General features: G+C 39.3%; 1 protein-coding gene across 4 annotated transcripts in view; it reads left to right on the top strand.

Moving 5' to 3' along the window:
- The window catches only part of LOC127439668 (rho-related BTB domain-containing protein 1-like), a 40,721-nt gene that overhangs the window by 14,461 nt on the left and 11,871 nt on the right, over positions 1 to 14,389 (top strand). For 3 of the 4 annotated variants that reach the window (XM_051695909.1, XM_051695910.1, XM_051695908.1), the window contains 6 exons: positions 110 to 311; positions 635 to 738; positions 3,988 to 4,173; positions 4,750 to 5,551; positions 6,122 to 6,341; positions 10,215 to 10,333. In XM_051695909.1, coding sequence (XP_051551869.1) covers positions 110 to 311; positions 635 to 738; positions 3,988 to 4,173; positions 4,750 to 5,551; positions 6,122 to 6,341; positions 10,215 to 10,333 — 1,633 coding nt within the window. Of the gene's footprint in view, positions 1 to 109; positions 312 to 634; positions 739 to 3,987; positions 4,174 to 4,749; positions 5,552 to 6,121; positions 6,342 to 10,214; positions 10,334 to 14,389 lie in introns of those variants that run through there. The other variant, XM_051695911.1, reaches the window with a different exon arrangement.

The raw sequence follows: 14,389 nt of genomic DNA, 5'->3' as shown, positions 1-14,389 counted from the left end.
AGAGACTAGAACCAGCTTTTGTAAAATAGAACTGAAGATAAACAGTTTTCAATAATATAATGATCTGCATCACTTAAACTATCTCTCTCTTTCTCTGTATGTCACTCAGGGCCCTCTCAATGGATATAGACACAGACTATGAGCGACCTAATGTGGAGACCATAAAGTGTGTGGTGGTGGGTGATAATGCGGTGGGTAAGACCCGGTTGATCTGTGCCCGTGCCTGCAATGCCACCCTTACTCAATACCAGCTGCTTGCCACCCACGTGCCAACTGTCTGGGCCATCGACCAATACCGTGTGTGCCAGGAGGTGGGTAGGCCTTTGGCATATTGTGTACATTGTAAAGAGCATTGAGTGTTGACATAAATACATCTCATTTGCTGGAAGTCATGCCATAATAGTGGAATAGCTACAGAGGCATAGGCTACATATTACTGTAAGAAGTACAACCTGTTTACCAGTATATTTTCAAACTTTACTATTGCTAATATAAAATATTTTTTTCATATAATTATTTGTATATAAAATATTAGCTGTGTGTTACTTCGGATGTAAATATTGCAAAGAAAGCAGTATGATGTGTTTGCACTGGTACAATTAAATCCTACTGAACAGTTGAATCTTTTGTCTAGGTGCTAGAGAGGTCACGAGACGTGGTGGATGAGGTCAGTGTCTCCCTCAGGCTGTGGGACACGTTTGGAGATCATCACAAAGACAGGCGCTTTGCTTACGGCAGGTCAGTTACACGATACATTGTTATAAGCCCCATACACCAGCTAGACCTTCACCAATCCCTTGCTTTCATTATGTTTTGGATGGTTTGCCACTTTTTATTCAGAGGAAGGTAAAGAGAGGGAGCACGGTGAATGGGATTGGGAAACATGACATGTCAGATACAAACTGGCATTGCCCGTATGAGCACCACAGCTCAAAGTGCGAACTGCTAGGCCACGGCTTCAACCTTTACCAATCCATTGATATACACATTTACTTCATATCCCAGAACACCATTGCTCAGATCAGTCTTTCATTTGTTTGTTCTGATCCCTCATTGCACTTGGCTATGACATTTGTTGTTCTGCCAAGGTTTGGTTATTGCCCTAATCCTCTCAGCTGGGAAGGTAATGTGCTAAAGAGCACTACATGGAGGCTCTTATTCCCAGTGCAGCACAGGGCAGTGGAGGATCAGTGGATCAGCGGCAGTGCTGTGGTGCAGGGCAGTGCGGTAGAGCCAAGCAGAGAGATGAGTTAGAAAGAGGTAGATTGACACTGTTCCTGAAAGCGTATATAGTTGCCACAAATAGTCTTTGGACATTTAAGCCACACTTCTACAGCCCTACAAACCCAAAATGCAGTTACTACACCAACACTAAGAAAATGAGAAAAATGGCTTAAAGGTTTTTGTGGAAATCTGGATTATAAAATAGTTTCACTCAGTTTTCTCTGAATCTGAGCATAACTCATCTGTCACAGTCATAGGACAGATCAAAGTCTCGGAGACCCGATTTCAGTTAGAACTCAATTTTGACACATTTGTAGTCACTGCATTTTTGCCTTTGCAGGGCAGTATAACTGTATACATTTCCTTGCATTAGATAAAATATCAAACCAAGATGCATCCGAAAACAAATAATGTGAGACCTTTTCTCAGAACTAACATGAATTTTCTTTCCATTTTTGCAATCACTTTTAATCAAGCTAATTTCTAGTAGATGTAGGAATTCAGTTTACCTCAAGTTCACACAGGTGTCCTAGCTAGTAGAGTAACCACATATCTTGTTCATAACATTGTTCCACTAAGTTTGACAATCAGAAAGTGTCCATTTTGTGTGTGTTTGTGTGATATTTTATGCTGTCTTTCTTTCAAATAAATGCCACCGTGTTGAGTATTTTGTTATCTAATGCAATGAAATTGCTATATTTGTATGTTGTGTAAGTGTCCACATACTTTTTGGGGACATTGTTAAAGGCTGATGATTATTTATGACATCATTACCAACCCAGATCCTTGCCCACCAAGCTGCCACAAAGTACACATGCATTACCTGCACATCAAATAGCCTACATAGTGCCACTGGTGGTACTTAACATAATTGCAAAGACAGTTACCAAATAATGTCTTTAAACAAATTCACGTCATTGGCTGTACCAATATTGTTATGTCCGTTCAAACAAACAGATTGCAAAAATTACACATTCAACCCTTAATTACCACAATGGTTAGTGATTACTCAAAAAAAATACCAACAATTACCATGGTACTACCATGTCTTTACATTGTACCATTGCAACACTATAGTATGAAATACCTTGAAGTAACATGGTAAGCATTCAATACCATGGTGTATATCAAAGTACCATGGTTTTACCATCTAATGCCATGCCATAGCTTAATTTTCAGCTAATCACAGTTAACATTGGTAGCTATAGATCACATTTTTCCTTTGTTTTTCTTAGAATGGTAAGACAGTCATCTCGAATGCCCTCTAGATTTTTAGATATGTGTCTGTTATCAAGACTGTGTTTACATTTCAGTCAGGCAGACGCACAGTCAGGAATTTGAACTTGAGACATGCTCTACATAACTCTATAGAACACCACAAACACTGATTACATAACACAGTCCTTTATGACCCTCAACATTTGCTTTTACAGCACATGCCGTTATTATTCACTGAGGGAGATGGTAAATGATTGTTGTGGATAGATCCGTGTTTGTGTGTTACTTTTTGTCTTATCTCTGACCCAATTCCACATATTCTTGCAGACATTCCCATGTTCATGAACATACACGTGCAAATACACACACAGACACACAGATGTCGACTTTGACTCCTGTAGGCTGTAAGCTTATTTGAACATATACCTTAGTATGGCTAAAAATGCTGTCTTAGGTTTAGTAATGAGGCTTTGACTGAGTGCTAATATAAACCTTATCATGCATGGGAAAATCAAGTGTTTTCCAAACACTAAACCCTTTTTTAATTGTCCACTTAGGTCTATATTTTGTTGTTTTGAATAGCTTTAATGGAATTTAATAGGAAATTGCAAAGCTTAGGCAACACGCATGAGATTTGCGGCAATACTAAAACAACATGTTTGAGATGCTATAATGTTTCAAAACAAGGGTCTTGAGACTCTTTAATTTCACTGTACACTATCAAAAAGCAAGAACATATCTGAGAAATGTTGTCTGAGAAACATACACTTTGTCATATTATATATGTAAACATGCATGTGAGCACTTTCCAGTTTAACTGCATAACTCATGTGATGTAATCCGTTATTGCAAGTGTGTTTACATTACAACAACAACACAGTGTTCCGTTAGTCATTCCTGTGTATGCTGGTCTCACACGACGGGGTTAGACAACTCGCTATTATTAAACTAATGGCTTTTACTGAGTCAGAGAAGATACATTAAAGACTTGTGCAAGAGAGGGGTTTCACGACTTGCTTTTTATACTATATCCTAGTGCATGCTTTTATTGGAAATATTTATTCTTTGGAAAAGCACACACACAAACGTTACTCTATGTGGCTGCTTGCTGATTGTTTCCTTTTGAAGTTCGTTTATGCCTCTGAGAAAATAGACTGAATGTAAATGGTGAACTGGTGAACTTTGGATCTGTATTCATGCAAAAATCCCATTATGACTGATTGTTAAAGCCATAACTAAAATAATGGTTTATAAATATCACTTTTGTATATAATAGTGCCATAACTAACACTTGTCAAATCGTTTTGATTTGAAGTCTTGAACTGGGTTTATGCCACTTTAAAAGTGAGGAAACAACTTTCTAGATCAGAGTAGTACTGTCTGTTTTCATCTGTTTTATTCATTGCTTTTCACAGATTTTATTCCAAGAGCAGTATTTTCTTTGTTTTTTGTTTTTTATTGAAGGTCCATTTTTTTTTTTTTTTTTTTTTTTTTAATTTATTTTTTTTAGACAATACATCCAGATTTCTTTCTCTCTGTGTTTAGATCAGATGTGGTAGTGTTGTGCTTCTCTTTGGCCAATCCCAATTCCCTGCGCCATGTCCGCACCATGTGGTTCCCTGAGATTAAGCACTTCTGCCCCCGCACCCCAATCATCCTTGTGGGCTGCCAGCTGGACCTGCGTTACGCTGATCTGGATGCTGTTAACAGGGCTCGCCGGCCCTTGGCCAAGTAAGGACTACATCCTACACCAACACGTAGCACATATTCCATTGCTTAAACTTCAGCATGAAAAAGTTTCAAGATGTTCAGTCTTGAGACAAAGTTGCTTGTTGGTCTTTGTATGTTTGTAGTCACTTATGCATTTATAACTCTTAAAACAAAAGGTACTTTTCCACCATGGTACAGAACAAATTCCATTGTTGATTTTTGCCATTGTGAACCAATCCGTACTTGCTCACACAGTTACAGTTTTCTATTGTGGTGCTGCAAAATCAAGATTAGATTGGTCACTTGCCCAGTCCGTCCAGTTGTGAGTCACCAGCACTGTTCTCTGTCCTGACTTTGGTTAGCTAACCATGCTGAGAAATCCGGGGTCGGGAATGGTTTGTAATTAGACTGTACCAAACTGTTTTCAAGTGGAAATGCCACTTGAACCGTTACTCACAGTGATTTGGCCTGTTGGTGGAAAAGTGGCTAAAAAGATTTTGTCTTTGCTAGCTCATATACATTTTCAAATTTGACTCTGTTATCTGTCTTATTTTATGAGTTTGTCTTTAACAATGCTTCTATATTTCCCCCTCATAGACCCATCAAACCCACAGACATCCTTCCCCCAGAGCGAGGCCATGAGGTTGCTAAGGAACTTGGCATTCCATACTATGAAACAAGCATTGTCGCTCAGTTTGGTGTCAAGGATGTGTTTGACAATGCTATCCGTGCTGCTCTCATCTCTCGACGCCACCTTCAGTTCTGGAAGTCCCATTTAAAGAAGGTCCAGCGTCCCTTGCTCCAGGCCCCCTTCCTTCCCCCCAGACCACCTCGACCGGTGGTGGGCATCCCTGAGCCACCTCCCATGGATGGAGAAGGTCCAGACTCTCTCTTCTGCCAGCCTTTGTGTGCAGACGTGCTGTTTCTTCTCCAGGGCGGGGCTACTTGTGTCTTTGCCCATAAGGTGTACCTGGCCACCTCCTGCTCAAAGTTCTGTGACCTCTTTACATTGGATCTTGGGGCAACTGGGGAGGAAAAGGAGGGTGAGGAGTGCTCAGAGGGGAGCGAGGAAGATGAGCAGAGCCGAAGGGGAGCTAAAGAACAGGCTGGGCGTACCAAGAGCTTGGACATTGATAAGGAGGGTGACGGTGGCACCAGGGGTTCCAACAGGCTGCTCATGTTGCAGCAAGGCTCCCTGAGGACTTCACAGAGTGATAACGCTCTACCTGCCAGGAGCCAATGCTCTATGGGACACCTCAAAGCAGGACGGGCTCTTTTAGGATGGGGGCGTGGTTTCTTAGGGGTATACTTAGAGATGGTGGATGACCCTGTGACAGGTCGGCCGAGACTCATGACAGTGGTGTCCATGGATGATCTCATTCAGAAAGGGCCTTTCCAGGTAAGAACAAACTTAGATGGTGACACAATCTATAGCAGTGAATCATGCAATGCAAACCATGCATGTGAAAGCAGTCAGAAATATTTCATGCTCTGTACCAAACAAGTTTTGGTGATGCTCACTCTACTGTATATATATGAAATCTCTGAGTCATTTGTCATGCTAAAACAGAAAGTATTGGTCACATTTACCTTTGCCCTGTTAAATTCCGTGGTCATCTCAACGGGAATCCACGCAATCAGGAATTACGCCTGATGTACTTCCAGTGGCGAAGAAAGTTCCCTACACGAATTTCGAGTGGGGTGTAAGTTTGGTGAAATTTAACCCGCAAATTCGCAGCATTGACCAATAGGAAGTTGCTTGGTTTTGCAGTGACCTCTGTGTGGCCAGTGCTCGTAAATAGCTAGCTACATTGAACATTCACAGTGGATGAGGAAATAATTTTAGCACTGAGTTTCCTTATAAAACGTCAGTGCATTTTGTCAAAGATTTTAGACAAACTAAAGGAAGCATGTTTGCCCAGTAAGTGTAAATTATACTTAACTGTTTCCCTTCTCTCTGATCTTTCAGGCAGTACTGCAGTACCTTTACACAGGTCACCTGGATGAGAGTCGTGGGGACCTAATGCAGGTGGCCACCATCGCTGAGCTCCTAGAAGTCTTCGACCTGCGGATGATGGTGGCCAATGTGCTGAACCGTGAGAGCTTCATGAACCAGGAGATCACCAAAGCCTTCCATGTGCGTCGTGCCAACCGCATCAAAGAGTGCCTGAGCAAGGGCACCTTTGCTGGTAGGGAATCTCATCAGGGTCTATCTATCGATCTATCTATCTATCTATCTATCTAGAATCATACTGATGTGAAGTATTATTAATATCATAAATCTTAAAACAGTTGATGAACCAAAGTTTATCACATTATTGCCACACAAGTAATCTCAGCACATATTGTATCGTGACCCAAATCTTGTGACAATTCTACCTATCGTATTGTGGGATCCAAGGTGATTCAGAAGCCTTCTATAAATCCTTTTATTTTATCCTTTTACACCAAGCAATTTAATCTTCCATTTCTTCTCTCCAGTTGTCAATCTCCAACTATATTGACTTATAACAAACCGCTTACAGCTGCTGTTGCTGAGGGAATGAGCCAAAAGAATGGGCAGTTTTCATATTTTTTTTGTTTAAGTTTTTTTTATTAATTTAATTACTTGTCCTAATTTGTATAGAGGAGATTCTTCAGGAATTTCTGGTGTTAATGGGTAGCTAATTTCCATTACTCGTCAGCGCGTCACATTCAAAAGTTTTTCGTATTGACACCATTGACTCATGAGTCTCATGAGTTCTATTTTCGATTCCAAAATTCAGTGGAATTGGAATAGAATAGTTCATGATCTAGAAAAGTCAATTTGCACAATTTGTCTTTCTTTTCCTTCATTCTGTCTCTGTGTTCTTGAGGAAATATCCAGTGAAGTGCTATAATATATCCCTTCATTGCTGTTAGTGATTATTTGCATTTTGTGAATGTACTGCTCTGTGTTGTGTTGTGTCGCTTACCCTCTGTTGTTGTCACATCTTATGTTTTCTGCATGTTTGTTGTAAATAACCTCTACCAATTCTTCTGTATATTCACACTTCACCTGTTTATATCATTGCATTATTTGCAATTGTCATAATCTCATAACCCATCCATGAAAGTGCTTCTCTCATGTTTGAGAACCAGAACATTTTCAACTTCATTGTGGCCAGAAAACTCCTTGTACATTCCCTGTAGGCATGCTGAAGCATTAGAAATGTATTTGTTTTCTCCTAAAGAGTAGAAATCAGCATTTAATTCAGTTCAGTCAGGAACACTTCTGTCAAATGAGTACTTGAGTACTTGAATTAATACTTTTTGTACACAATTTAAGCACCTGTTGATGGTATGGTTCAGTTCTGGGCAAACACCCTGCCCATCCATGCAGCCACCCCCCCCCCCCCCCCAACCCCGGAGTAAAAGAACAGATCCAGCAGAGTTATTACAACATTATAACATTTTTGTAAAATATTTCTGACAGTACAACATGGTACAGTTGTACAACAGATGGTACAGTAGATTAAAGCTACATTATGTAACTTTTGGCCCTCTAGCAGTTGAAGCATAGAACTGCGAGTTACTTGCGGAGGAACACTGTTTTGGTTAATTACATTACAATATAATTACATCAGTCGGGCATTGGATGAATCTGATGGTTTGAATACCACCGGTGTAGCCATGGATACAGACAATCAACTTATCAGAGCGAATGTCACTAACAATAACAAAACTTGCCCCCTCCCCTCAAAAAATAAAATGAAAAAATAAAAATAATGAAAGGAAGACAAAGACGGATATCCGAAAAATATGTCTTAATAGCATGTAAGTAGCATATCTTCCACTGTTGTTTTGAGTTGTTGAAAACAATTGAATTAAAATACATAGCATTACAAAAGTTAGGCAACGATGACATTAGACATAACGATTGCTAGTCATATCAGATGAAGTCAAACGGTGCAAACGGTGGACATTTTTATTTAGTTAGCAGGCAAACAGACCAAGGTAGTAATTGATTTAAAGATTGGCATTGTTAACAGCATAAAGTTAAAATTGTTCCCCCCGTTGTCCTTCCTCGAAAATGAAATTGAAAGCACTGCAGTACCACAATCCATAATAAAATGCCCCATTTGAGTGGCTAACGCTATCTAACGAACTACCGCGCTACGAGACAGTCCAACGAACCAGACCTGTCTCTTAATTTAATCGGTCCAATAAAATATTTTACCTGTCGAGCAAGGAAAAACTCCATCTCTAGGTCAATTTTAAATTCTTTCTTGGAGTTGTCGCCACCTATGAAAAATCCCTGCCGATGTTGTTTCGTGTTTTATTACGGGCTCTGTCGCTTTCCCTTTTTCGCTTGCAGACTCTTCTCGGTTTGAGGTTTCTTTATTTTGAAAATGGGTGATTCCCCAGAGGGTTGCCTTTTTGAATGATCCATGGTCAATGTTGCTCATGTGTTGTGGCTACAAGCTGTCAGTTTCAAACTACCACCACGCCTATCACCACACATATACATGTGCTGTAGTAGCTAGCTGAACCTTCTTTTCTATATTTACGGATGTGACGTAAACATGCACGGATGACTGATGGAAGTAAGCAATTTCCCGCCAAATCTGTCCCGACAGCACTAAAATGAAAATGATTATTATACTGTAGGCTTACCATAGTGAATCAGGGAGGCAAAAACCTGGTTTAGAAGACAGAATGTTGGTGTACTTGCTCATTAATGAATTTTTCATTTCTAACAATGTTTTTTTTTTTAATTTTTTTTTTACATAATGTAGCTTTAAATAGAAATTTAATAGAACTTTTAAAAGACCGCTTTGATTAGAGTCTGAATTGCATTGGTAGATGTCATGATCAGCTGAGCAGTCAACTGACTGCAAGCTAACTAACGTGACCTGCATGAACTGATGCTACGCTTGATTGCGGTGCATTTTTCTCATCATGGCCTTGGGATGTGCAAAATTACATATTTTCTAAATGAACTAGTAGTTGGGTGTCCTGAACGACTAGTCAATTCATTGTTCTAAAGGAAGCCCTGTACAATTGGGCTAGTGTCAGGAATCACCTGACCTGAGCAGATGTTTCTTAGGGGGCTCTTACAAAAGAACAGCTAGATGGAGTGTAATGTATTGCAACAGGATGCAAGGGTTTTGAAGAAGAGTATTTAAAAATTTGAATATTTGTAACTTGACAGCATCTTAAGAATGCAATGCTCAGGGCGGGAATCTTTAAAAAACAGCGTTAGACACAATGTAACAGACAAAGACGTAATAACAGCAGTGCCTTAAAGGAATAGTTCATCCAAAAATGAAAATGATGTAATGATATTCTCACCTTCATGGTATTCCAAACCCATATGACTTTCTGTCTTCTGTGGCACACGAGCAGAAATTTTGAAGAATGTTAACGCTGCTCTTTTTTTCTATAATATAAAAGGTGACTGAGACTGTCTTTGCCTAACATATCCTTTTGTGTTCCACGGAAGAAAGTCATACAGGTTTGGAACAATGAGGGTGAGTAAATAATGACGGAATTTGTGTTTTTGGGTGAATAAACACTAAAAGGGATGAATTCAAGGACTTTTCTGTGAGAGTTTTACTGTGCAAATGTCTAACAGCTAAAACTAAGCCCCACTAAAAATATAAAAAAATATAAGAAAAAAAAATCGAGGTAAACTAGTCAACCCCACTAATGGACTTGTCGGTTGTTGGGCAATCATGACCCATTCCTACTTGATGCTCAAAGCACACTGTTCAGTAACCTCCCCAAAAGCATTAGTGTTTCCCAGCAGAAATTAAGAATGATACTGAACTGCTGAACAGAATTAGTGAGCCAAAATAAATATCTTAAGGTCTCAGTACTAAAATGAATTCTCACCCTATATGGTCACAGTCTGCATGCCCTCCCTTCACATTTTCTGTCTTCTTATCCTTAGCCTTGTCTATCTGTCTATTTATTCTTGGTCTGTGTGTCTATCTGTCTCTTCGTCTGTCTCTGTGTTCGTCGGTCCACCTGTCTCCCCCTCTGTAGCCTCGACTCTGTGACACACGCCGAGATGTGTGCTCTTTTCCTCCCGGTTTTAGATGTGGTGTTTCAGTTGGACGATGGGTATCTGCCGGCCCACAAGCCACTGCTCATCTCAAGTTGTGATTGGATGGCAGCCATGTTTCGAGGATCTTTCATGGAGAGCTACATTGAGGAGGTGAGCAGAGCTTCTACTGATACATATTTCATTAGAGCAGGAGCTATGAGGTAATGTTTGTTATAAGGAGAGATTGAAAAATATAATGAAATGTACTGATCTCCTGCACTTAATGGGATAGATCACCCAAAAATGAAAATTCTCTCATAATTTACTCAACCTCGTGCCATCCAAAGTCTGTATGACTGTCTTTCTTCAGCAGAACACAAATAAAGATTTTTAGAAGTATATTTCAGCTCTGTAGATTTATAAAATGTGAATGGGTGCCAACTTTTTGAAGCTCCAGAAAGTACATATAGCCATCATAAAAATAATCCATGCAACTCCAGTGGTCTAATTAATGTCTTCTGAAGCGAAACGTTAGGTGTGTGTGTAAGAGATAGTAAAAAAAAAAGTTTTAAATATTTATCTAAAAATGTTCACTCCCAGCCAGCTTGAGGTTTGTACATTGACGAGGGTGGAGTTCAAATTGCCTCTCGTGTGACGTAAGCACGAAAGCCTCCTCTGCATAGATATTCATATGCAGATCCCTGATTAGCAGCTGTTTCTTTGGGCCGCAATACTTTTTAGTCACAAATGGAGTTTATGCAGCAGTCTGAGCAAGGAGCTTGGTCTGAGGCATCTCCTCCACTCACTCAAACAGCTCTTCTTGTTCACCGTTCCAAAATTCTCATTCACCCATTCACTTGCATTTTATGGACCCACAGAGCTGAAATATTCTCCTAAAAATCTTCATTTGTGTTCTGAAAAAGAAAGAAAGTCATACGTGTCTGGGATGGCATGAGGGTGAGTAAATAATGAGAGAATTTTCATTTTTGGGTTAACTAATCCTTTCAAGAGATAGTTGACCCAAAATGTAAAATTCTGTCATCATTTACTCATTCTTATGTAGTTCCAAACATGTAAGACTTTTTTCTTCAGTAGAACACACAAGGAGATGTAAGGCAGAATGTTATGAGACTGAGACTGTCTGTGCCTAACATAATGTCTAACATCTCCTTTTGTGTTCCACGGAATAAGGAAAGTCAATACGGGTTTGGAATAACATGAGATTGAGTAAATGATTCTCATTTTTGGGTGAACTATCCCTTTAAAAGAAGAAATATTAAGGAGCCCACAAAGACCTCTGAAGTTCATAACTGTAAAACAGTCTGTTATATGGGTTTGATTAAAAGCTCAATAGAAAATTGGCCATAACTATTTCACATTTGTCAAAGTTTCAGTAAAAAGTTTTTATGGAACCACAATGTAATGATTAGACTCAGTCACCTTGATCCTGCCTACCCTGGAGCTCTGACAGATCCCACAAAAAACTGGCACAGGTAGTAAAAACTAGGCCACCTCTACGACAGCCTGACCCACATTGATGCAGGCATGACAGGAGACCATCTCATACATATGGATGAGTTAACAGCCCCACAGGAATAAACTCCAGGCAGACAGATGCTGAGAAGTTGGTGGATGACCTGAGAATTCTCCTAGATATATCTACTTTGTGTCTGTGCTCCTGTTTGAGGAGATACTGAGGGGAAATCATAAGGGGTATATAAGTGTCAATAAGGATTTCCTATTTCCTCTCTGTAAGGAATAAATGACTGAGTGTGAGGAATCACACTATATTCTGTTTATTTTTTTCCAAATCAAAAGACCTAGAAAACCATATTTTAGACATATTTTTCTGGATAAGGTAGATCAGGTTGTTGTTGTTTTATTTGTCAGCATATTGTTAGTTTCATTGACATGTGATATGTGATATGTGACGCAGCAGTTGATATACGAGCCATAGGCTGCAATGTGTTTGAAATATTCACACGCTCATACCAAAACCGACTGAACAACAACTTAAGCATTGGCACTGTGCTTGTGTTTTGAATGTATGTGTGTGTGTGTGTGTGTGTGTGTGTGTGTGTGTGTGTTTGTGTGTGTGTGTGTGTGTGTGTTAGGTTTGCCTACATTTCGGGAACCAAATGTCCCCACAAGGAGAAATCACCTGAAAAACATGAAATCACCTACATTGTGACAGCCAGCCAACAGTCCCCCAAAAGAAAATGGCTTAATCAACATACTAGATGATGTTTTATTAAAAATCTAAAGATGCAAAAAGGCTTGTGTAAGGTTTAGGAGTAGAGTTAGGGGATAGAAAATGTAATTTCATCAGTATAAAAATATGACAAGTCAATGGAAAGTTCCCACAATTATAGTAAAACATACTTGTGTGTGTTTGTGTTTTGATGAATAACTTAATTAATTTGCAGTAACAGGATGTCTGTTAGACTGGGCACCTCCTAAACTGCAGGCAGATTCACTTCCTAAGCATGATAACAGTCAATGCGTAAAGGAACTTTAAGTCTGTTCGATGTTTCATAGATATTTGAAATTAACTATTACTCCAATCAGATTTCATTTGGATACAGCATGTTTTGATGAAAATCTCATTATAACTGTAAGTACAAATTTACATTCATTTTATTAAACACAAGTAAACATGAGCAAAAAATTGGTAATGTAATCTAATTACAAGTACTTGATTTTTTAAATCTGATTATGTAGTCGATTAGGACCATAAATTTAGCTCATGCATTTTTGATTCATCACTGTTAAGTCAGGTGACAAATGTATGGTTTCATAGGGTTCCTTTCTGAGCCATCTCAGCCTCGCATAACTCTATCCAGGTCTATCCCGGTGCTCGCTCTCTGATTTCCCTGGGCTACCGGCTGTCAGCTCAAGTTCTAGAAAGACTAACTCCCTGAGGGCAGGGAGTCGGGACCAAGCTGACCAACACGAGAGCTAGAGACAACTGGCTGGGTTATAGATGCCCAGGCCTGCAGGTGAAAAGGATCACCCTGTATAACATTACATGCATTACAGGGAGCTAGATTACAGCACAAGTACAAACTGGTGCGGGAAATAGGATGCTGGCCACTTTTCTATTCTGACAGCGTTGACTGAGAGAATGTCACATAGAGATCAAAAAAGGGTGGCCAGAGACAAGTAAACTTGGTGCTACTTTGACATTGACATGTCTTTGGTCAAGCATTGAATTTTACGTATTATAACAGTTTTTAGTACAAGAGTTTTTTTTTCTCTTGCAATTTTCACTTCTATTTTGCTTGAAACTGAATTGGTAACTTACACAGTAAATACACCTTCAGTCACTTGTTATTAGGTTAATAAGCCAAACACATACCTTTTGGGAGACAGATTTGTTTTTTTTTTTTTTGTTTTTTTTATCATTCTCTCTTATTTGTGCAAAATTGACAATTAATAGAGGAGCATTTTAGTTATGTCTTCTAATATAGGTAGAAATCCCATTAGTACGAAGTTCTGTCTACAATTTAACAAGGTTGGAGAGACTTTTTTTTTTTTTTGTTGTTGCTTTTATTTGCGTAAAATGGGCAAAAGTAACATAAGAACATTTGGTGTGTTTTTCATAGAATTACAATTAGGAGAAAGTTACAACTACAAGGAGAGAGAGATTGTCTAGATTGTGTTTGTTAAATTGACTTTAAACACTCTCAACAGACTCTTTTAGAAGGGGTAGTTTTGTTCCTTTGGAAATGCTGAATGGATTTTGTAAGTGCTCCACCAATGCTAATACACTGTTGAAAATTTGAGCTTACAGTATTTCATACCATGATGATGTGAGGCAAGGAGCAGCCAAGAGACCTGGTCCTAGTTTAAGTCACTGTTGGACTGGCACACTAGGCATTGCAGCAACTAGCTGTGGTGAACACTGCACTATTTTTAGAAAGAGGTTTTCAATAGAGTGTGGCCTTGTCACCGTCTGTGTGACAGCCGGCAAAGAATGTGTTGTATAAGCAGATAAAAAGCCTTGCAAGACCTCAAATATTTAGAAAGTGTCATTCAGTTCAGTAAAGCTATTTATCTTCGTAAATGAATTTTTTCTGTGTCTGAGTCTGTGCCCAAATTTTTCACGTCTACAACTGAACATCATTGTTTCACATCAGTTCATGACGCAAGTCACGAGTTGTCCTTGATTGAGCTACCACAAGCACACTTTACCATACTAGTCCTGTGCTGAAATATCTCTCAAGG

This window comes from Myxocyprinus asiaticus, chromosome 4 (genome assembly GCF_019703515.2).
Source record: "Myxocyprinus asiaticus isolate MX2 ecotype Aquarium Trade chromosome 4, UBuf_Myxa_2, whole genome shotgun sequence".
Lineage (NCBI taxonomy): Eukaryota > Metazoa > Chordata > Actinopteri > Cypriniformes > Catostomidae > Myxocyprinus > Myxocyprinus asiaticus.
This window is presented reverse-complemented; position numbering and strand designations above follow the sequence as displayed.